General features: G+C 45.4%; 1 protein-coding gene across 3 annotated transcripts in view; it reads right to left on the reverse strand.

Moving 5' to 3' along the window:
* The window catches only part of TRAM2 (translocation associated membrane protein 2), a 92,926-nt gene extending 73,570 nt beyond the window's left edge, over positions 1-19,356 (reverse strand). The window contains exons 1-2 of one of the 3 annotated variants that reach the window (XM_054698864.1): positions 19,248-19,356; positions 15,485-15,595 (exon numbers count right to left, since the gene is read on the reverse strand). Coding sequence is in view for 1 of the 3 variants with exons in the window: in XM_037519863.2 (XP_037375760.1) it covers positions 3,458-3,577 (120 nt within the window). In the remaining 2 variants the exon portion in view is untranslated. Of the gene's footprint in view, positions 1-3,457; positions 3,725-15,484; positions 15,596-19,247 lie in introns of those variants that run through there. The other 2 variants (XM_037519863.2, XM_054698863.1) reach the window with 2 other exon arrangements.
* Positions 19,357-25,025: the final 5,669 nt, after the last annotated feature.

Consider the following 25,025-nt stretch of genomic DNA (forward strand, 5'->3'; position numbering starts at 1 on the left):
AATCTGCACATACACACTCACCCCAACTGGCCGCCCACACCCTGAATGATGGTCAGACCAGAATCCACCTAAGACAGGGCTGAAGGGCCACGCTGAGGAGTAGTCAGCTCCCCCTCTCCAGAAAGCAGAGTTAAGAAAAAGAAAGCTGAAGGGAACGAGGGAGGAAATAAAGCTCCACATTCCTGACATTTTTTAGCCAAGTGCTGTGGCTGCACAGAACAGCTCTATTCCAAACAGCCTGTAGGATGGAAAGAAAACCTGGGTTCAGGGGGAAGAACATGCCCCCCTGCCTGGGAAATGGGAGAAGGAATCTCAGGATAGGCAGGAACCAAGTCAAAAGGTGGAGGGAGGGGAACCCTCTATCATGTGGAAGGAAGTGATCCCAAGGGGAGGAATCTGGAATCATTATCTCCCAGGGGACAGAACTGAAGTCTTGGGGTTCCCAGGGGGGAACGTAAGCACCTCTAGAACTTGTGACCTAACCAGTGAATTGAGGAAGGAGCAAGGCAGGGAAGGATGGAGACCAGTGATGATGCAAGGGCCGATGCAAGGGCCGTGGCCTGGGCTAAGAGGGGCCCCCCTCATGGGCAGAGGTCAGGCAGGGGACCCCGAGAGGGAAGAGTGGCCAGGAGAGTTGCTCTTTGTGGGAAGAACAGGACTAAGTTTTCTTGATTCAGCTTCTAAATGAAGCCTAAGTTCTTCTAAGTTCTGCCAAGTTAGAACCCAAGAGCCTGAAATCTTTCTCTCTGGCTCTCCTTTCCCTCTCCACTTCCTTCTTTCCTCGCTTCTAGGGAAAGGTATGCTAAGTGCTAGACTGACCTCCTGGCCATGTGCATCCATCCCTACATATGCACCACACCTCTAGGAGAGAATGCAGAAGACTTGAGTAACACCTAGTAAATCCAGTGCTAATCTCTCCTTACCCATTTTACTCCAAATGTGAAGATGCCCACCTGTGCTTCTCCAAAGAGCCGAAAAGCGATTAAGCTGGTTCCTATAAGGAAAGCTGAGTTCCCAGGGCCCCCCAATATACCTATCACTGTTTAGAGTCAGTCAGTGGGGGATGAGGAGCTACTATGGGCCTGGCACATCAGAACACCCAGGCTTCATAAAAGAAGTTGGAATGCAGCTTCACAGCTCACCAGCACAGGCCCACAATCCCCCAACACACCTTTGAGAGAAGACACCTGTGTATATGCCCAGCCATATGGCTGTAGGTCTCATTTTCTAGAAGTGAGTGTCAGAAAGAAGCCTTCAGGCATTTCAGCCAGGGCCCCTTCTACACTGCCCCAATCCAATTTCAGGAGGGGAAAGCACAATTATTTTGTTATTTTATTTCCCCACCTTGAGCCTAGGTCTACTGTCAGGTATTGGGAGTTAGGCTCCCAGCACTTGCAACTCCCACAGAGTGACTGGCTTAATGCACAGGACTTTCCACGACAGTAGAAGCATGGTGAGAAAGAGGTGCCAAGTGTACCCACTAGGCTGCTCTTTTTGAGCACAAAAAAAGCAGGTAGAGTCACAAACCCTAACAAATGCCAGAAGCAGCAGAGAGAGCCATAAGGCTAGGCAAGAGACTTTGCCAGCTGCAGAGCGTGTGGCTATGAGGTCTACAGCTATCACGTGTGTCTTTCCAACCACACCCTCCAAGACTGGTGACACGGCACCAGGAGGCTTCTTAGAAGGGAGGACAGCAAATAGATAGTGAGTGTATTGGCTGGACAAAACCATTCTGTGTTATTTCCTTAAGCTATTATTATAGTAAATAATAATAGGGTTTCAGGAGCAAGACTTTGGTTTCACATTTATAGACTCTGTTGTGAATTTCCTTGCTTACGTGACCTCTATTAAACCTTACAGTAACTCTCAGGGAGAAAGGATTTACTAACCTCTTTCTGGATGGGGAAACTGAGGCTGCAGTGAGTTTTCTACTAGACTAGGGGCAGAGCAGCGGGAAGCGTGGGACACAGGGGCAACCCTGATTTGACACAGCCCCTTCCAATATACCATGAGTGTAGGGGGTGGGAGGAAGCAGAGGAGGACTTAAATAAAAGAGCACTACCAAACACTAGAATGCAGACTCCAATCCTAGTCTCAGGTTTATTTCACTTAGACCCTAAGCCCAGCCAAGGAAACATTCACATATCCCATCCTGACTCCACCACCACAAGTATGTCCCAGCATGAGGGCATCTTCCCCGGACAAGGAAGATGCTTGCCATCCTTAGAGAGGAGACAGAAAACCCAGAGACAGGGGAGGAGAAATTAGCCAGGTCAGGAATCCCTCATCTACCGGGCAGTTTATAAAAGGTTACAGCTTCCTAAGGCATCCCAGGGAAGGCAGATAAGGAACCCTGTCCAGAAGGGAGGACAATGTGCTGCCTCACAGGAGACCACGGTGAGCAGGGGTGTCAGTCATGAATCTCACTTTTGAGACAAGATATACTACAGCAAGCCCTAAACTCAGTCACATTTTCCTCGCTCCAGAATAGGGAGATAGGGAGTCCTTCCATTAGCCACCTCTGTTTGGGGGGGGTGGGGATGGGGGCTGGGGGCTTACTAAAACTCCCAGTTTTATAAGGCCTGTGCCAGCAGCTGCTGCAGGGAAAGGAACCTCTTCTGGCTTGGAAACCCACAGCTATGAGAATCCTCTTTCCCCTCAAAGCAGAGAGTATCCCTGTCCCTCTCCTTATCTTGATAGAGGGGAAGAAGTTTTGGGTCTACCACAGATGGATCTAAAGGGACAGCCCAGAGAATGATAAAGGATAATTAAGGCAAAAAAAGAAGAAGAAGAAGAAGAAGAAGAAAAAGAAGAAGAAAAAGAAAAAAGAAAAGAAAAAGAAAAATGAGGGAGGGGTTGGGAACACAGTGGAAGGGCACGGCAGGCACAGGGCAGGGGCCACATGTGAACACCCCAAGCACGCTCCAGAGTTGAGGATGCAAAAGACCCAGAAAATCAGTGGGGAGATGGACAAGGGTTGGGGTCCCTCCCACTGGAAAAGCCCAGAAAGCTGGCAGTCACCGCTTGGGAGGGGGAGTTGTGCAATGACTGCGGGGCTGGGAGTCTCTGGGCTCGGCTCCCGGACACCAAAAAGGAAACCCCACTCATCGGGCCAGAGTGGCAGCGCGGCAGTTGGTTCGAGGCCAGGCTGGGGATTCAGGGCTGCAGAGAGAACTGCAGGACACGGTGGGTGCCCAAGGGGGCGGCAGATCAGGGCAGGGCTGGCAAGGCGCGGAGCTGGAGAGGGTGGTGGTGTCCGGACTAAGAGGCCAAGGGGGGGTGGGGAGGGAGGTAAAGTGCACAAAGCCGGGAAAGTGCACAAAGCCAGGGGTGGGGGGGTGCAGATAACGTACATGGCAGTCGGGCGCCCCAGTTCAGATGAGGACCCCGGGGCCCCGCAGGGGTCCAACGGCGGCGCACAAGAGGGGGCACTGCCCTCCCGGGCAATCTCGCTCACCTCGAACATAAGTCCGATGAGGACGCAGAGCACCAAGCAGAAGCCGATGTCCGCATGGTTGTGGATGACGAACTCCTGGCTGAAGAGCGGGTAACTTTTCGTCCTCCTGCGGAAAGCCATGGCAGCGGGCGCACAGCGGCCGGCGGGGCCCGCACCCTGCGCTCACGAGCCGCGGCGCAAACTTCTCCAGCCCCGGCCCGGTCCGCCCGCCGGCCCGCAGCCCGCTAGCGCTCCCGCCCGCCGGCCCAGCGCCGAGCAACTTCTGGGGCCCGCCCCCTTCCTCCGCCCGCCCCCGCCCCCGCCGCCCGGAACCGCCCCCGGCCGCAGCCCCCTCCCCACCGCGGCCCGCACCCCGCGCGCCCGGCTCGCTCCGGCCCCGCCCCCCGCGCGCTTAACCCTCTCGCCGCCGGGGTGCGGGGGGGCGGGCCGGGGAGGCGCGCGCCCCGCCCGGGTCCGGGTCGCCCCGCTCCCGCGCCCCGCTGCGCTCCCGGCTCTGCGCCCCGGGCGCCCGCGCGCGCAGGGAGGAGGCCGCGGGGGCTGCGGGGGCCCGCGCTGCCCGCACAGGAAGTGGGCCCGGGTTTCCCACCACTCGGCGCCCGCTCCTTCCTCCCGGGAAGGGGAAGGCCGGGGAGGCCGCCGGCCAGTGGAGGGATGGGCCGAGCAGCCGGATATTCCCGGGGCTGCGGACCGTGGCCCTCGGGGACTGAGAGCCGCGCCGGGTGGGTGGAGGCAGGGAAGCTGCTGGCCGGCCTGCGCGCTGGCCACGGCGCCCTGCACGGTCTGAATGAATGGACGGTTAATCAGGTATTTGTCCAGGGCTTGCAACGGGCTAGGCACGGCCCGGCTGGCCGGGAATTAGTGGCAAAGGCAAAAAGACCCAGCCCTCTGGGGAGCTGCGTTCCAATAGGGGGAGTGGTGGTGCATGGGTACACTTTTCCTTTCTGATGTTTGAGTTGCTAGTAACTAGTACATTTTCACAGCACTCCTGGAAAGGACAAAGTTATTTTTGATCAATTATTAGATTGATTAAAAGTAATACTTTATACTGGTAAGAATAAATATTAGATTTATTCTTACCAGTATAAAGGAGGCAGTCACTTTTCTAGAGGCACACAAATACAAAATGAACAAAGAAGTATTTCATTCCTAGTTCCTTTTTTTATTAGGGCCACAGTTATTTCACTGTTAAGCAGACAATTTATGTAAAATGCAGAGTGTGTGACAGTGATTGAAGTTAAGTTCCTAGATGAATTTTACATCTTAAATTTCTTGACTTTTCAGTATTTTGAATACAGTCTTGGTCTTTAATTCCTTTATCTGACTCAAGGAAATTGGAAAGCAACCCTATATTGTACTAAACTTCACTGAACTTTCAAGATTGACTTCTCTTAAGGTTGGATCTTAGTCTTGAGAATAGAAAGATCAAGAACTGTGGTCATCTCAATTTTCCATTTGTGAAAAGGTGTTCAGAATTTCAAACTGCAGCCACACCTGTTCGGCTGAACCCTATAAAACTGGATTTCTTATTGGCAAAAATTGGAATGTCAGCATTTCAGATGGTTTAACTTAATAACCCCCAGTTCCCTCATCTTTCCCATTACCATTTGTAGAGGGTGGTGTTATGGGAATTTCTTGCAAAAAGTGGGTGTTAAACTCTTAACATTGAGTGTTTAGCTGAAAGTCCTGGGAGATAGATTCAGGTATTATAACCTCCATATTTATAAATGAGAAATCTAAAATAAAGGGGATGGGTCACACAGTGCTCATACTGTGGATTGCCAGCCCTTAAAACTTTCACATATGATTGAATAACTAGACATAGGATTCTTAGATGCATAGTTTGATATTTCACCACTTTGAAACGCCACGGAGGAAGTACTCTATGCTTACTTCAGCCATGACAGCCAACTCATAAGTCCTAATTTCTAAACCATCTTCACCTCCAAATAAATATTTTTTTTAAGATTTATTTATTTATACAAGAACTGGGGTATGGGCCAGATGTGCAGGAGGGCGAGAGGACTCACCAGAGGCATAGTGGGGAGCAGAATAGGCAGACTGATTGAAATACACTGCTGAAGAGCGCAGCGGGCAAGACAGGAGAGGTCTGCCACGCCATGTGAATATCTCCCCAGCCAGCCTGGATCGAAACCCTCACTGCAGAGGCTGTGGACAGCCCCACATCGCTGCGCTCAACTGCCTGCGCTACCAGGGAGGGAGGCAAAATAAATCTCTTTCCAGCCCCTCTGATCCAATCAGTCATGAATTCTTACCTCAGGATCTCTCCCACCAATGCCCACCTCCACCATTCTTCACCTGGCCCACACTAATCACCCATAGGTCTCATTGCCTTCATATCTCCTCCAACACATTGGAAACATCTTGAGCACATACTAAGTGTCACACTGTACTAATTATTGGAGACAAAAGATAAGACACCCAGCGTGTGGTAGTTTTAAAATACTTGTGAGTCACGTTGGAAGCAGATCCTCCAGCTGCTATCAAATCCTCGGGTGACTAGCCCCAGCTGACCTCTTGGCCTGCAACCTCAGGAAAGACCCTGTGGTCTCAGAACCTACGGGGTACACTCTGTAATTCCAGACATCAACAGATAATAAAGCTTGCTGTTTTAAGCCACTTAATGGTGTTGTCATTTGTTACTCAACAAGAGTTAACTAACAGCCTAGATGAACCTAACAGTCTTTCAGAAGAGACATTGTTACAATTCAGTATCATTATAATTATGATGATGTGACTCTAGAAACAACTTGAAGTATACAGCTATGAGTACAAAGAAAAGTTAACTCTATTTGGGGCATAGGGAAGAAGACAATTCAACTGGAACTTTAGTATTGTAGAATTGTACTGACAGAAAGCAGGAGAGGGATGGGAAATGAATTTTAGAGTTTAGAGATGGGTTTTGAATGATATGACAATTCTGACTTTCATGTGTATGTGTATCAAATCAGGTATACTTTAAATATCTTTGCATTTTGTCAGTTATACTTCAGTAAAGCTGGAGAAAAATGTAAGGAACTGTAACTTTATTAAGCAAACTATGGGAAGTAGTGGAAATTTTTTAAGCATGGCCAAATCTATCTTTAGAGAGAGAACTATCAGGAATAGAAAAGATCATTTTAATTTAAACAGAGTGGGGTCAGGAAGACTTGGGAAACTTTTAACAGTTCACTAAGGAAATGAACACTTCTCAGAGAATATAGTGTGATGTGTATAAAAAAGAGATGAATTATTTCAGAAACATTTCAAGGGTAAATAATTGACCGCTTTGCAGATGTACAAGAGTTGAAAAAGTCAAACTCTAGAGTAGAATGATGTAAATGATGGTGGGAACATTAAAATATAGAGAGAGCAAAAGAGAATGGGTAGGCATAAGAGAGGAAAAGATGGCCTCAACTTTGAACAAGTTGGACTTGAGGAGGCAAAGGACATCCAAGTCAATACTCAGGTTAGCTGGAAGCTGTTGGATTGGATTTAGGAAAAGGAAAACCAGAATTAAAGGTGTTTGGGGTTCATCTGCCATGGGACCATTGAAATCATAGGTTAAGTATTCTTTGGAGAGGGATTGCTGATTGATCTAAAGTCTGAGTGGCAGAATCCTAGGCAACCCCAACTCTGAAATGGGGGGGAGAAAGGGAGAGAGTGGGCAGGAGGAAGCCACAGCATAAGCATTTCACACGTGCAGTTGAATCAGGGAGGGTGGGAATCACGCAGACATGATAGCCTTTGAGAGCCCACATTGAACACACTGGAGTGGGCTTAACAGTGGGTAGAAGATGAGAAAAAAAAGACTATTTTAAGAAATTTGGTGAGAGATGGGTGGTGTTTGGGGTATAGAAAGGATCTCAGGAAGGATCTTTATTTTTTTTTTTAAGATTGGAGTGTGTTTGGCAATGGAAGGAACACACGAGAGAGAGGAAACTACTGAAAATACTAGAAATATGGAAGATCATTGATGAGACCAGGGAGAACAAAAGGTCAGCCTTAACAACAGGAGGAAGAAGGAAAACTGAGCTGGGGCAAGGACCTCAAATTGGGCAGGTATATAGTTATGTCTGGAGGTGGAGGAAATAACCTCTCACGTTTATATTACACTTTATAGTCACCCTGTGGGGAAAGCAAGACAGTTATTATCAATCCCTTCTTATAGCTGTCCTGAGACACAAGCATGACCAAAGGCCACATAATTACTGGGTGGATGGACCAGGACTTAGACCTGCAGGTCAGCAGAGTCCCTTACAGGACCACACTTAGCCTTGCAGTCGTCCTAAAACATGGCACTGACCAGGAGGGCACCATCTGCCCTTCTCTGCATGTCCAGCTGTGGCTGCTGATAATTCTGCTACACCAACGCTTAATTAAAGTTGACTATTCTTTCCAAAACAGACCTTGTAGTTTCTAATCTCCGTGTTCCTCATCCCTTTGCCTAAAAAGGTAACTGTCCAAGTGAAAGACCATAAACTTCCTTCACAAAGCTGTCTACAGGGCTCTAGGCTGAAGGCATACACAAAACACTTGTGTACATTCTCAGGTAGCTGCAGCTCAGGTCTCCTGCAATTGTCGTATTTTTCTATGAGTTTTACCCCATTTTGGATGGTATGAACTTTCAAGAAAGGAATTCTGCCATTCACTGTCATAGTCCAATAGCACCAAGCCCCAGGCACAAGTGTGCTTACCAAGTGTTGGTTAATGAGAGATGCTGTTGCTGTGTCCAGTATAAATGTGCTCACTAACCCCAACAAATGAAAAAATGTCTTTTCATAAATAATAAGAAGTCCTGAGTTATTCATTCCAAGGGATAAGTGATTTATTGAAGACTAATGTCTCACCCCCCTCCCATTTTGCTATGCTGTGTTTGCTTTTGTCTCAGACTTGCCCTCCGTGGTTACAAAGTAGCTACAACAGCTCCAGGCATTCTGTCCATAAAACAAGATTCCACATTCAGGCAGAAGGGGAAGGGGCATTTTTTTTTTCTTTAAGATTTATTTATTTATACAGAACTGGGATACAGGTCAGAGGCGCAGGAGGGTGAGAGAATTCACCAGAGACAGAGCGGGGAGCAGAACAGGCAGATGGATCAAAGACTGCTGAGGGAAGCAGCGGGCGAGGCAGGAGAGGTCTGTAGCTCCATGTGGGTTTCTCCCTGACTAGCCAGGAATCGAACCTGTGCTGCAGAGGCTGCGGACAGCTTCACAGCGCAGTGCTCAACCCGCTGTGCCACCAGGGAGGCCGGAAGGGGCATTTTGAAGAGTAAAGAAAACTTTTGCAGAAACCCCAGGCTCCCTCTATGCCTTATTGGTCAGAATTGCCTCACGTGCCCATTCCTAAACCAGCCATTGACAAGCTGAGTGGAACTGACATCACTGGATTAACTTCATGAGGAAGGCATCCTTAGCAGAACACAGGCGATGTCTAGTTTCCTTTCAAGATGCTGGCTTCCCCTACCTGTACAAAATTAAAGGTCCAGTAGCAAGAAAAAGGGGGAGAATTGCTGTGAAGCAGGCACCCAGAAGTATCTGCACAGTGATGTTTTTGCAGGGCTCTTTTATTCATATTTTTGCACACAATAAGCCTTACTTTCTGGCTTCTGTACGCTAGGCACATGGACCTTGTTAGAATGTCTGGTTGAAAGACTTCCAACTTGACAAATTGTGTTGTTTGTCCTCTGACAGTCCAGTGTTTTATCTCAGCCTCAACAGCACCATTCACTAAAGGAAGACACTACAGTGCCAAATCTTAACTGCAATATCACAGCAGATTAGAGGAATCATTGGTGTGCCAGGCAGGGTGGTGGGTTCAGTCAGCACAAAGGAGATATGTGGTCTGTAAAAAATTTTAAAACAGTGATAAACCTCTAAATGCAGTCTGGGATCCTGGACTGAGCCCCAGGATAGAAAAATGACATTAGTAGAAACACTACTGAAATCAAAATAAAGTTTAGTTTAATTCACAGTATTGTATCACTGTTAATTTCTGTGTTTTGATAAATGTACTATGATTATATAAGCTGGAGAGGTTCATAAGGACTCTATAGTATTTTTGCAAATTCTCCTATAAATCTAAAGTTATTTCAAAGTGAAATAAAAATGATGAAACTTACTAAAAAAATGGTATTATCACCATGGCAACTCTAAACAGTGTCAGTGGTAAATATACTTGCCTCCCTCTACAAATCTTTTTTTTTAATTGTATTAATTTTTTATTGTGATAATATTGGTTTATAACATTATAATAGATTTAAGGATATAGGTTCACATCTCTTCAGATGTATGTTACTGCACAACACCTACCACCAAAGCACCCGTAATGTTCTACTGTGGTCCATTGAGCTTTCCTATTCCCGCCAGTAGCTTCAATTCTACACCCAGTTTTCCAGGGTTTGTATTTATTTAGTTTTGTTATCCCCTTGTTATTTTTCTTTATAGTCCACATATGAGTGAAATTATTGAGTATTTCTGTTTCGCCTTGTGATTTAGTTTGCTTGGATAAATCCCATCCAGTTCCAACAAGGTTGTTGCAAATGACAAGATTTCATCTTTTTTATAGCTGAGTAGTATTCCATTGGTATATACACCACACATCTTTCAGGCACTCATCTGTCATAGGGCACTTAGATTTTTTCCCCCATAACTTGATTATTGTAAGTAGAACCACAATGAATCTAGGAGTGAATATATCCCTTCAAATTAGTGTTTTTGCATTCTCTGGATAGAGACCTAGAAATGGAGTTGCTGGGTCATATGGTAGATTTTTTTTTTTTTTTTAATATCTTGAGAAACCTCCATTTTGTTTCCCATAGAGGCTGGACTAATGTATGAGGGTTCCTATTTCCCCACACCCCCATTCATATATGTTTCTGGTCTTTTTGATATGAGCCATTTTCACCGGTATGAGGTAGAATCTCATTGTGGTTTTGATTTGCATTTCTCTGATAAAAAATGATGATGAATATTTTTTCATGTGCCTATTTGCCATTTGTATATCTTGATTGGAAAAGTGTCTAGCTCTTCTGCCTATTTTTTGTTTGGGCTATTTGTTTTTTTGTTGTTGTATGGGTTCATTATAGATCTTGGATGTATGATGTGCAAATATTTTCTCCCATTCAGTAAAATCTTTTCATTTTAATTATAGTTTTTTTTGGTGCAGAAATGTTTTAGTTTGATATAGTCCCATTTGTTTTGTTTTGCTTTTTTTTTTTTTTTTTTTTTTTGCCACTGTAATCACATGTAGTACATGGAAGCAGCCTATATGTCCACTGGCAGATGACTGGATTAAGAAGATGTGGTATATCCACACAATGGAGTATTATATAGACATAAGGAAGGATGAAATGCAGCCATTTTCAAGGAAATAAAGGGAATTTGAGAAAATATGTGTAGCAAAGTAGCCAGAATGATAAAAACAAATACTGGAGATTTCCATACCAGACAATTTGATAAAGTAAAACACTTCAAAAACCAGTGAGTGTCAATGACCATCCTAAGGGCTCTGAGGTTAAGAGGAGTGGGGGTTAAGGGAGTGGGAGGGAAGGGATAAGGGTATAAAAGGGATGGGGGAGGATTAATGTAATGAAAATTAGATTAAGTGAAAGTAAGATAATTAAATCAAGCATGTAAAGAGCTTAATACATGGCCCATAATGAATATACATTAAAAGCTATTTTCTATTTTAAAAACAATTGATTCTAGGTAGTAAATACACTAAGTATAAGAGTGAGTGCAATTAAGATTTTAGGTATTAGCAATGTCCTTAGATCATATATCTACTTCCCTCACTTTAGAAACAAAGAAAGGAAAGCCCAGAACCTTGCTACACTAAATAAGGATTGTTGAGTTGGGCAAGGGTCTCTGTCTCCTGACCTGGTAGCCCAACACTGTGTCTGTATCCCACGCACGCTCTCCTTAGCAGACAGGCAGTAACTCAGAAAAACCAAGTCAGTTTCAGCTAGTGACTCAGTGGCAGAGTGAGGCGTGGGAACCAGGACTCCTGACAGCTCAGGGCTCTAACCACTGCCCCCTATTTCCTCTTTCCAGCTCACATTCATCTGGGAGACAGATTAATTCCAGACAGCTAATAATGATATTCAGATGGGAAGAGGGGTGCTTTTAAAAAAAAAGATTCACACTCAAATTGACATTAGAAATGAGTAATTTTTTCAGTCAGTATTCCCACAACCATAAAATACTGGAAGACAAAATTTGGGGAGCAAGGGAATAATTTCAGGGTTCTCTAATATGGGGGGCAACTTTTAAAGGGAAGTATGTTGGGAATGTAAGCTGTCCACAAATATGCTTATCTTTAGGTTTTCTATGTTCAAGGAGAAATAGATGTGCACTCTGATGCCATGACCATCACATTGCAGAAGTTCAATAGGAAGAATTCTGAAAAGGTTTTAACAAACTGCTGTCCTTGACTTTCATGCCTGCCTTCCCTGAGCAGCTCTCTGTACACTGGAGAGAAACACACTATCTTCATTAAATTTAAGCACCTTCTTATAAGCCTTTGTTACCAGTTCTTGAGATAGCCCATTTCTAAATTCAGGAATCATTCACTTGTAAAGTGTCAGGTATGATCATTACATGCAACTATTGGGTTCTGTCTTGCACAGCTCTCTACCGCAATAATTGGTTAAGTATGCCGTGCTCCTAATTGAGTTAATAATTGACCTCTTACTGCATGTTGGAAGGACAGTGGATGGGTGGAGTCATAGGTGGGTGGATGGATGACTAGATAGAGGGATGGGTGGGTGGGTGAAAGAATGAATGGGTGGGTGGATGGATGGGTGGATGGGTGGGTATGTAGATAGAGGAGTGGATAGATCAATGGATATGTAGATGAATGGGTGAGTGGATGATTATAAAGGGGGAAGGTTAGATATGTAGCAGGGTAGATGGATTAATAGTCAATATGCAGGAATCTATACCCTTTCTTCTTTAAATTGGTGTTCAAGGTAATTATACCTTACCTCCTGGGTTCTCATTGAGATTTTGCTTCCACACAGAAGGTATGTTCAAGATATACTCAAAACTATATTGAAGTCAGGTAGAGCTTTATCTTGTGATGGACATAAAAGCCCTGAAGGGCAGGAATCATAACTTTCCCTGCTCCCTCCCTGCCACATAGATGCTGGGTGTATATTTGTTGAACAAATGAGTGAGTGACTGAATCAATGATTTAGGAACACAGGAAGGCTACATCTGACCCTGAAATTCGTCCATTTATTCTGATTCTTTGTGCTTATATTCCAGCATTAAAAATTCACTTATGGAAAGTGAAAATCAAAATCAACAAAAAACTATGAACCAGAGACACTTTTTGGGGGGTGGGGGGCGGGAGGGGAGGGATTGGGGTCAGAATGGGGGGGCTGCAATTGTATGGGGAATATAAAAATAAAATTTATTATTTAAAAAAAAAAGAAAACATGATACGTTTTAGAACTTTCAATATTCTATAATAAAATTATATTAATTACCTAAAAAAATTCACTTATAAATTAGTTATGTATCTAGAAAGTATCCACTTATGGTGCTAAGTATTCACAGATGTTAAATACATTAAGTCCTTTCCATCTGTTGTGTCTTTGGCATCTATTAGCTGGTCACATTGCAGCCTTTCCTGATTCTTTGCTGGTGACGTTGGGTATGGGCAGGTCCAGAGGCTTCTCTGACTGACTGATCATGCTTGCTGACAAGTAGACGACAACTCTTTACACCCTTTACAGAGGCTGTGTCAAGGCTGTGAGGGGGAACCAGTCTCCTCTCTCATGACCAGGCATCCAGCCCCTGACCACAGTGCCTTCTCAGCAGCCCTCCCCCTGATATGATGGGACTTTCTCACTTGGTCCCAAAGGTTTCTGCAAGCTGGGCAGGATGCTGAGCTGATGAAAGAAACGAAGAGAGAAGAGGAAACGTGAGAGCAAGAACGTAAACATGAGACAAAAGAGACAGGGTAGTAAAGAGAGAAGAGAAGAAAAAAAAAGAGGGGAGGGAGTTGGAGATATCAAAAATAGATTATATTTGCAGGGAAGTATCTCTAGTAATAACATCATCATTGTCTTGCCTGAACAGGTGTGTAAGGGCTCTGTCTACTCACTATACAACATGAAAATGGAACACATTTCCATCAGCCTCATCAGAAATCTTGGCAGATGCTGTCAGAGACTGCGTACTTTCTGATACATGATTTTTCAAGTACAGTATACTGTACTTTTTTGATTGGGGCTGTAAAAAGGTGGAAAAGGAAGTTGATTGTACTTATTATTTTTTTTAATCTTGAAATTCTTTTCTCTAAGCTGGTTGTGCCTTACACACATTGAGCTCCATCAATTAGCTCATCAGTGTGACAATGTCTGGGGCTGGCCAGCTGTCTTGGGGGCAGACTAAAACCCCAGTCCTTTGAAATCACCCCCTCTGTCCAGCTTCAGAGCATGTCCTGTGTGGCTCTCACCTCCCCTTCCTTCAGCTCTTCGTAACTTCCATTCCCCTCTCTTCTACTTCTGCCCTGACCTCAGTGTCCCTGACTTGCATTAAGCCTTCTGAAGTGTGCAGTTCAAGCAAAGAGCATTTTGTTCCCGGCTGAACAAGGCTCGGGAGGCGGCAGTGCCAGAGATGGGAGTGGGCACCGTTCATCACCGAGCTAAAGCCATGCAGTGTGCAAGCTCCCCACGACAAACACCACCTTTCCCTGGGAAGGCAGCCAAGGCCTGGAGCCCTGGGTAGGAAATCCCCTGTGAGAGGCCCTTCCTGAGCTCCACAGAAAATGCTTCTTTTCATCAGCTCTGAGTCCCTTCCTTTTTAGTGCAAAGGCCCACATCACATCCCCGTCCTGGCCTTCTACCCTCCATTCACATGCCAAGTGCTCCCACCCAGGCACCTCATGACTCCAGCACCCCTCCACATGCAGCTGGCTCCCCAGCCCTTGTAAAGACTCCCCCTTTCCCCACTTAGGCTGCCGACTCTCCCTCCATCCAGCCTTCGGTGCCGTCTCTGGAAACTGTTCCATGTCATGACCTAACATCTCTAGAGGCTCCTCTCGGGTCAAACAGAAATGATGTGTTGACTTGGCCAGGTTAGCGAGGGAAGCTAATTCCACAGATGCCTCTGTGTCCCTAAGTCTCAAAGTCCAGACCTCCAGCGTGATAGCGGGAGTAGGGTGATGGAGGCAACCTGAGATTGCATGAAAGAATAATGACAACAGTCCCTCTTTATGGAGCAATTACTAGCTGGCAGGCAACGATCTTTGGCCACTTGTGCACCTTTTAATCTTCACGACAACCCTCTGCAGTAGGTACTATCATCAGCCACATAAACAGACAAGAAACCAGAAGCCCAGAGATGTTAAGGAACTTGCTTAAAGTTTGCCTAGGCTAGGAAGAGGCAGACCAAGGCGGGTACTGGCACCCTTGCACCCAAAAGACTGCCTCTCCTGGCATGCCTTGGGGATGGCAGGAGACTTGGATTCCAACCCAGCTCTCACTCCTTAGATGGATTCCTTTAGACTCACCATGTGCATTTCCTGAGTCTCCATTTTCTTATCAGAAAACTTATGGGATTGAGGTGGTTTCTTTCATCCAATCATGATGTGCTTCTCGCCTTCCCCCCACCTCCACAATTATAAAAGTACTCAGAAGAATGGGCCTCCCCGGTGGTGCAGCGGTTGAGCGCTGGGTTGCGAAGCTGCCCGCGGCCTCTGCGGCGCCGGTTCGATCCCCGGCTGCTCCCCGGCCACCGGAGGAGGGTCCCACATGGCGCGCAGACCTCTCCTGCCGCCCGCTGCTCCCCTCAGCAGTGTACTTCGGTCCTTCTGCCTGCTCTGCTCCCCGCTCTGGCTCTGGTGAATTCTCTCACCCTCCTGCACTTCTGACTGTACCCAGTGCATGTATAAACAAAAAAAAAAAAAAAACCCGAACAAACAAATAAATAAATAAATAAAACATGCCTCTATTTAAAAAAAAAAAAAATTTTAAAAGTACTCAGAAGGATCTCAAAATTTTCTGGACTTGGCACCAACCTCAGGTAAAGGGATGAAGCAGGTGGCAAAATGGATCTTCAGTGACCCCTAAATTCTCCTCCACTTGTCAACTCATATGAAGTCTTTGGTGCAGTTCCGGTTGCAGAGTCCCTGGGTAGGTACAAAGAGGGTTTGTCCATCATCTAATTTCTCAGAGGCCACAAAGACCCTGCACATCAGGATGGGCAAATCTGGGCAGCTTCTTTAAAGCAAGCTATCCTTTGAGTGCATCCTTTTTAATGGGGAAAAGCACTGACCAGTGCTAGTTAAAGGTGAGTCCAGCCCTTGGTCCACTCCAACCCCCTTAGACTGGGTGGCAGTGATATTCACGCTTTCATATGAGATGGGGCCATAAATCCTGTTTTAGAGACCAGGGGCCCTATGATCAGAGATGCACTCCCTTGCGAGGAAACTCTCAGGGACTGCCCACTGCCTGCAGGTGTCAGTCTGTATCCTTGGCTTCAAAGAGCACACTGTCGCCCCCCCAACTCGGCCTCGGGCAGCTCCACTGCCACTCTTGACTGGGCTGACAGCATCTTAAGAACGAATGCTATGTCTTTTGAGGAAGATTTGTGGCATCATATTAGGTTGATTCTAAACTGCAACCTTTTTTTCATTTTAACATCTTATTCATTTAAACCTGACCTCAAGATCAATGGCATGTCACTGGTTATCTGGCAGCACTATTTTTTCATAGTGGTTCATGAACTAGTGGTATATTTTACAACTGAAGGTGTCTCAGGAGGTGATGATGGAGGTTGGAACAAAGTTACATTTCTAAGATTTGAGCTCTAGAAGCACAGTCAGAGGCTGGCCACATGCAGGCCATTCTCTGAGTCTTTTCCTCCCAGTCAGGCCTGGTGTTAGAACTGGCCTGATCTCTGGGGGCTGGGCAGCCCTGCAGTGGTAGCCATGGGTGATATTTAATATGTTCTATGACCAGAGCAATCAGAAGATGGCTGAAAACAACTTGCATGGCTGTCCTGGAGGTTCCAGGATCCCCTACCCATTGGCTTTAACCTCTTCAGCCAATTTTTAAATTTCCTATGGTCCCTGCCTCCTTATTTAATGAACACTTGCCAGCAAACCCAGGGGACATGCCCTGTTACCCAGTCCCAGGGGACTAAGCCAGGAATGATTATCCCAATTTTCTTTGCTTTATTGGCTTTAGGCGATCATGGTGAATCGTGGGGGGTGTAGTGTGGTGTCTATACAAATTCAACAATAGAGCTATACTTTCAAAACTTAGATAGCATTGTAAACCAATTTTCTTTAGAAAGGAAATAGTGAAATGGAAGTGAAGGAACTTTAAGTATTATCTACAGTTTGGTGTGTTCAATTTTAAGTAATCTTTAACAATGGTTGCATTTAACAGACTTGCAAATCTCATGAAAAGTTTACAATTAGGTTCATGACTGGTGTGAACTGGCTTCAGAACACCACTGCTATGGCCTAGTAGTATTTTGCTCTTTTTTTTTTAAAGATTTATTTATTTATGCATACAAGAACTGGGGTGCAGGCCAGAGGTGAGGGGTGGGGGGACGGGTGAAAGGATTCACCAGAGACAGAGCAGGGAGCAGAACAGGGAGATCTACTGAAATACACTGCTGAGGGGAGCAGCAGGCGAGACAGGAGAGAGCTGCTGAGAGAGGTGGGCCGCTCCCTGGCCGCGGGGGATCGAACTTGTGCTGCAGTGGCTGGCAAGAGCTTGGTAGCGCTGTCTTTAACCCTTGTGCCACCAAGAAGCCCCTGTAGTATTTTGCTTTTAATAGGCCCTGAGGTGAGAGTGAGGATGGGAATAAAAAGAGCAAGACTATCCCTAGTGAGCTTTGACTAAGTCTGGCAACCCAGACCTCAGTATTCTTTCCTGCATCTGAAAATCTCTTAGTTCCATCCCTCATACTTAGCAGAAGACCAAATAACTGAAAAAGTAATTGAGGGTGGAGACCAAAGAATAACCAAAGTCCCAGTTAAGGGCTGTGAACACTGAACTCTGTTCAGTGTCAGGGTGGGGCCCTATGACTGCTTCCATTTCAAAAAGGTCCTTGCGATTGGACTTGAGCAAGCCTCTGAGCTATAATTGTCTTCTTTCCTCCCTCCCCCAACTACACCCACAAGAGAGAAGTACAGAAGAAAAAGCACCAATCATGATATTCTATTACATTCCAGAAAGGATAGTCTCCCAGGAACTGGGGAGCTCAGAAAGAAGCAAAAACTGAACTGAAGTGTTCCAAAGGCACAAAGAACTCTGCACTTCAGCTATCTTAACCTTTTGTTATGGGTGCAGTGCTGATGTCATTGGAAATTGGAGTGGGCAGGCACAGCTCAGGGCGGGAGAAGGACAGCTGGTGAATCAGCTGTGTTGCATTACACTCTGTGGCGCTCCCTGATTGTACCATATATGGACTCAGGCTCACGACAGCCTGCTAATTTGCATTGGGGCTCCCCTAACATTGCTTTTGGGAGTTAGGTCATAGTTACCAAAAAAAGGGAGACCCCAGAAAGGTTGGTTCAGCATAAAGAAATTGGGACCAATTTTGGTCTGGAAAGACAAAAGATGAGAGGAGAGAAAGCAGCCCCTTTCTAGTCGAGCTGCTCTCAGGAATGAAGGCCAGAGCCTGAGAAAACTGTGGGAGTGACCCTTCCTTAGCACTGGTTTCAAGGGGAGGGACTGGGCAGAGGACCAGCCCTCTTCTGCCTACTTCATTCTGTCTCTAGCTGGCCTGGGGCTGCAGGAACTTTCTCCTGAAATCTATTCAGACAAAGGGAATAAATCCAAAATTTAAGAAGCGAGAGAAAGCTTCTCTGAATGTGGATGAAGGTAGCTTTGGCGCTGCTGAAGGTGCAGGAGGCCTTCTGGCCAAGCCAGGGGTAGTCCAAGCTCTGAGATATTCTGAGGTTACTGCAGGATGACCCAGGTGGGTCATCACACACACAGCTAGTTAAGGTCCAGCTCCCATCCCAGGAGTCCATAGCAGACATGGTCAGCCCAGTATGATCCAGCTGGTGCTGTGGGAATCCAGAGAAACAGGAAAGGAAGGGGGAGTTGGAAAGTGGTCTGGGAAAGAGACTTTTAATAAATGGCTGATTTATTTAATTTGTAAAGATTAACCAACTTTTTGTCTGTTTTAGCAATTTGGTTGCTTTAACTTTTTTTTCTTTAAGGACGGAACTTGAATTGTTTCAGAACATTTCTCTCACTGGATACCTCTTGATTTGGTTCCAAAGGTCAGAATCATGCACTACTCTATCACAGTGAGAATGAACTACTCCATATGCAAAACACAGACCAATCTCACAGACATAATGTGGAACGAAAGAAGGCGGATACAAAAGAGCACTGTGAAATCCCATTTATATCAAGCTCAAAAACGAGCAAAACCAATCTGTGATGTTAGAAGTCAGGATAGTGGTTCCTTTGTTGGTGCTAGCCCCTAGGGGGCGGGGGCAGCAGGAGGGCTTCAGGAGTGCCAGTGATGTTATCGCTCTTTTTCTGGTGCTGCTTATATGGGTATAGACACGCTGAGCTGTCTAATATGACCTGGGTACATTTCAGTATATATGTTACATTTCCATCAGAAGTTTTCTTTAAAAAGAAAGAAAGAAAAGGAATCAGAATGTAATCTTGTGAAATAAGTGGTGATAGAGGAAATCCCTGCCTGCCAGCCGGAAAAAAGCCTCTGGGAGTAGGTGCGACAGAACAGCCCTACCACAAAGTTCAGGGTCAGAAAATCTTGTTTCCAATCCCATTTCTGTTACTCACTGGTGAAGGGTCTTGAATTCATAGCTCCCTGCTTCTCACTTCCTCTGCTGCAGAACAAAGGGGTTGGATTCAATTCAGTGATGTCAGAGAGAAGAGTCCTCTTTTCTACCTGTTTCAGTGGAAACAGAGTATGATTTAATGTTCATTTTGCTTCTCCTGTGATTTTCTTATAGAGGAAAACTCTTCTATAGAGGAAAGTGTTCCAGGCTTGGTGAGTCATGGATCAGTTTTAACACTGTCAAAATGCACAGTTGCGCGCGCGCGCGCGCGCACACACACACACACACACACACAGGCACACTTAGCATCAGCATCCTCTTGTCACCCATATCAGCCTTCACCTTCCCATATGTTCTTTTTCTTCACCCTGATCTCTAACTTCATTGATCTTGGTGTATTTGGTTCCTTGGGGCTGCGACACAAAGGACCACAAACTGGATAACAGGACAAGAGAAAATTTTGCCTCACAAGTCTGAAGGTGACAAGTCCAAAATCTGTGTGGCCATGCGCCTCTGCAGGCGCTGGGGAAGGTCTTTTCCATGCTTCTCTTCTAGCAAAGCAGCCTCAGGTGTTCCTTGGTTTGGAGATGACCCCGCCAAAGCTCCATCTTCAGTTTTCACTGGGGTGTCCCCCACCACCACCCCCTGTGACTTCCTGGGCTTTTCCTTCTGTGTGTGCCTGAGTCCAAATTTTCACTTTTTATAAGGACACCAATTACATTAGATTGGCTTGGATAGATGACCTCATTTTAACTGGATGGTCTCTGTAACACCCTATTTCCAAATAAGGTCACATTCAGAGGTGTTAGGATTTCAACATCTATCTTTTGTGGGACACAATTCAACTCATAACAGCCGGTGATTAAAAGTTATCAGGAAGCCTAAAGTAGAATTTCCACTTCATGCCCTGCCAGGAAAGGTTAGCAATACTAGTTGAAGACCAAACACCAAGAGACTTGGATAAATAGCAATGATTGCCTATGCTTATAAAGTGCTTTCCACCTCCAGAGCACTTTCCTATTCATCATAACATCTGTTTCTGCACAATAGGAAAGGTAAGTCAGGGGGCCTCCATGGTGGCACAGGGGTTAAAGACAGCATTATCAAGCTCTCGCCAGCCACTGCAGCACAAGTTTAATCCCCAGCAGCCAGGGAGCTACCACATGGCACAGCAGACCTCTCCTATCTCGCCCACTGCTCCCCTCAGCAGTGTATTACAGTAGATCCGCCTGTTCTGTTCCCTGTTCTGTCTCTGGTAATCCTCTCTCTCTCTCTCTCTCTCTCTCTCTCTCTCACACACACACACACACACACACACACACAGACACACACACACCATTCTTGTACCTCAGATCTTGTATGCATAAATAAATAAATCTTTTAAAAAAAGAAAAAAGAAAGGTAAGTCAGCAGGTTCTGTGGCCAGACGTTTCCTCTGTGCCTCAGCTTCCCCTCTGTCAACAGAGATGTGATGATGAGCAATTGAATTAGCACAAGAAAGTGCTTACAACATTGTGAGGCACACTTAGCATTTGATAACATGAGCTAAAAGAGAACCATCAGATTGTGTGACTCATTTTACAGGTAGAGAAGTAAAGATTCACAAAGCTATCAAAGGCTAATTCAAGGCAGATCTAAAACTGAAAGTGTGCCTTCTGCCTCTCACTTTTGATTTGAGGGCCATTCTTATGGAATCATGTAACAGCAGCTGCTACAAAGCACCAGGTACTGTGCTAAGTCCTTTGTATACAGCATCTCACTTAATCTTCACAATAACCTATGAGGAAGGAATTATCTTCCCCATTTTAGAGAAGCACAAACTGTGGCCTAACAGTTCCGAAGGCAAAGCTGGATCACCCAGCTAGTGACCAAAGAGCCAGGATTTGAATGCAAGTCTCTGCAACTTCAGAGCCAGAGTTTTCCACCACTTATGTTTAATAACAAATGGAGTGATGTTTATAAATCCACCCAGGGTCAGAAAGAAGTCATTCTTCACCCTCCTCCTGTTGCACCGAGCACCCTGCAGGTGTCCCATATGCTCCCATATAAGGATTTGCAGCTCAGTCTCCATGTTCAGGGGTAAAGCAGCACCAGCTGGAGGCTTGGTGGCCAAGTCGGAGCTGGGTGCCAGCAGGATTGTCTGATGTGAAGACATGGGAGAGGACCCAGTGCCAGAATCCAGAGGGAGCCACAGTGCTTGGGCACAGAGGCCTTGCAACACCTATCAAACTAGTGAAAGGGAGAGACGGAAGAGTGACACTTCACCCAAGGGCAGCCAGTCCTGGAGTGGGGGATGCCGCTTTTCCCAGCTGGCTTCAGAAGGCTGCCTGGGAACACCTTCTGGTTTGAGATTTCAAGCAAAGACTTAATTGAAGCAACCCTTTGGGGGCTCTGCCCAGGCTGGCCTGACATACATTCTAATGTGCACATAAGGTTGTGGCTGGCAGCCCAGACAGGCAAGACTGTTTTGGCTGCTGTCATTTCTTTTTCTCCCTCTACCGGCAGCACTGCACTCAAAGTCCTTGATGCCAGCTTGCCTGATTAGGGGTGTCCTCAGTGGGGGCCCCCTGGTGGACAAGCTAAGGTTAAATGAGTCATTTGAGGCAGGAAATGAAGGCCAGTATTGGTGGTAGAGGGAGTGGGGTAGAAGACTATTTTTTTCCCAACATAATTTAAAGAGCTTTGCTAGAAATCTCTCTCCTATCCCCAATGGGTAAATGATTTCTTATGACTTAAGGGACTGCCAACATGACAGCTCTGACCATGGAATCAATTTTGTGGGTAAAGAAAGGCAAACTAAAGGGTCGGCCTCTCTCCTTGACTTCTACTTGGAGCTCCTCACAACTCTCAGGGCATTCAGAAGGTAACACGTTTAGAGTTGTCCCAAAAGAACGCAGGTTGTGGCTTGAGCAAAAGGTGTTTACTCCCATGGAGGTGGAATTTTTATTGCTGGTTTCAACATCAAGGCGGTGTGAAAGTTATGTACAAACCCTTGACAATCAATACCACCTGAGGAAGGCCAGAAAGGGGTTCCACCACCAGTGCTTCTTCAACTTAAGGCATACAGTTTGGAAACACCTGGAAATCCCATGAAAATGCATAGTCTCAACCAGTGGTCAGGGGACGGCCCCTAGTATCTGGTTTCCAACATGTCCCATTGTTGGGTGGCTGGTAACTCTGAACTAAGAAATACCCCTATGTTAGAAACAAAATAAAACTGAAACAGAAATGACATCTCCTCGAAATGTTTTTGATACCCCCAAATTATTGGGAAGGGACAGCAATACTGTATTCATAATTTTAATCTGCTTCTCTTCCCCCACCAAGAATGGTCTTATAGTTGATCAGCTCAAAGGGTAGGATAAAGGATAAAGATTCCTTGGGTTAAAGGATAAAGGACCTTGGGAAATCTTATAGAACAAGCAGAAACAACAGTATTAAAACAAACTTTTTTCTCTAACATATTCTTAAAGATGGCTTTGGCATATATACATAAAAATTACTAGAAAGCATGGTCAAAGTCAATTTTTATTTGTTCTCTGATTTTCCCCCCAAATTTCTAAAAGTGAACCTGTTGCTATTTTTTTTTAAAGCTAACCTTGAAACATCTTATATTGTCAGAATTACACATGCCTTTTCCCTGATACCAGGAATAAGAAAGGAATTTTTAACAGCTAAGGACTTGATACTGAGTATACACAGATACTATACAGATAACTGAATCTCTGGTGACAGAATCTTCTGATATTAAGGAGACCAGCCAATGGGGTAGGTCTGGTTGAATCACTATTTGGCACTGAAGAAAACAGAGCTTTCTGAGGATCCCCCCAGTCTCTGCCCCTTGAGGTCATGCTGACCCCTTGCTGGCTCAAGGTCTGATTTCTTTTGGTTTCTTTGTCTGTGAGCAAGGTCAGTTTGCATACATGATGGTCTGGCCTCTTGATCGCTGTTTACAAATCAATGAGCACATGATCAAATCGACTGACGAAATATCACTTTGTTCCTTTTATAAATGAGAAAAAGCAAGTTAGGGGAAAGAAGTTAGAAAGGGTTGAAGTAATCATGGAACTGGATGCTTCATAACTCAGCTTTCCATGCCACAACATCACCTTTAACTCAACCAACCCCTATCTTTGGACTAGTGCAGCATGGCTTTGGAGAAACTCAGTCCTCTCCTGTTAGCACCTGCTTTGCACACAGAAGGTCCTCATTTTTTTTTTTAATGCACTATTTTGTCACAGTATTCCAAGCACAGAGCAATTTTAGGAAATTGCCATCTTTTCTCACTGATAGCAATAAGCTTGGCATATGCAGTCACCCAATACCTATTTGTTAAATAAAACAGAATATCGAAGCAACAAGATTAATAAGAACCGAAACAGCAAACAAATTACAAAGAAACAAGTAAAGGAATAACTAAAGATAGCAACATCTTTTATATTTATTCATATGATGGTTTTATAGGTTTCAAGCATGTGGTTCCCAGTGTTTGAGGAAATGGAAGTACAAGAGGGCCCCCCTTCTTAGGTGCCCTACCCTCTGTTGAGGAATGAAGACTGACCTTCAGTGACTATCTTGGCTGAGCTCTCTGCTGCTTTATTTGCTAGTCCCCTCAGTTCTGAATAACCTTTATCCTTCATGCTCTGGGCTGCAAAGGTAAATATAAGCAACATTTGTTCTTTCTATCTCCAGTGTTCATTCCTCCCTTTTGGCAATCTTGTCCTAACTCTTATATTTCTTCCCCTCTCACCATCTCATCAAAACTTCCCCATCCTTGTCCCAGCCTAAGGGATCTTTATCATAAAGTGACCAAATGTAGCATTAGGTCCCCTTACTAGTGAGAATTAGGGCCAAATGCATTTTTAAAAAAGATTTATTTATTTATGCATACGGGGAACTGGGGTACAGGCCAGAGATGAGGGGGTGAGAGTATTCACTAGAGACAGAGTGGGGAACAGAACAGGCTGATTGACCAAAGTACACTGCTGAAGGGAGCAGCGGGCGAGACAGGAGAGGTCTGCTGTGCCATGTGGGTTGCTCCCTGGCCGGCTGGGGATCGAATTTGTGCTGCAGAGGCTGCGGATTGCTTCATAGTTCAATGCTTAACACCTTGCACCACCAAGGAGGCCCCCCCAATGCATTTTTGACATGATAGATTTTCACATCACCCAGTGTAACAAACTCTGTCCTTTGGTCCAGGGCCCCAAAATAAAGGCTAACAGATGAGTTGGGTTGTGGCCTAAATGGTCTTCACTAGATCCCAAAGCACCCTTGTCTAGCTCTATGGGCTTGTATGACTCGCAGCAGTGTTGAAAGACCAAATTGCTCCATTAATAGAGCAGATAAGATAAAAACATAAGGTGGTATTTTCTGGGATGGATCAATGGCCTCTGGGCATGTTTGCATGGTGTACTTCTATCTAAGGTTCCTAGCTGAGCAAACTGAGACTTGACCAATTTAATTTTCCCTGTAGTGAATTCAGCACATGCCCAAAACTTCTGTCATAATGAAGTACACTCCCTGATTGCCTTACTAATGGTAAGTGGGTTCTGCAGCATACAAACCACCTTGGGAGAACCAGAAGAGCAGATGGGGGATCTGGGAAGACCTTTCCCTTGGCAAGAACTGGCCCTGAGCTCCTATAAGTTTGCCATATCATATCACTGTCTTATACCGAGCTCCATAATTGAAAGTAGTCCATCATAGAGAAAAGCAGCTGGGGAGACTCCCGGACCTCCTGGCTTCTGGGAGGTGCCAGCATCAGCAGCAAATGAAAACA

The sequence above is a fragment of the Talpa occidentalis genome, unplaced genomic scaffold, assembly GCF_014898055.3.
Source record: "Talpa occidentalis isolate TD23 unplaced genomic scaffold, MPIMG_talOcc4v2.1 talOcc4.2, whole genome shotgun sequence".
Classification (NCBI taxonomy): domain Eukaryota; kingdom Metazoa; phylum Chordata; class Mammalia; order Eulipotyphla; family Talpidae; genus Talpa; species Talpa occidentalis.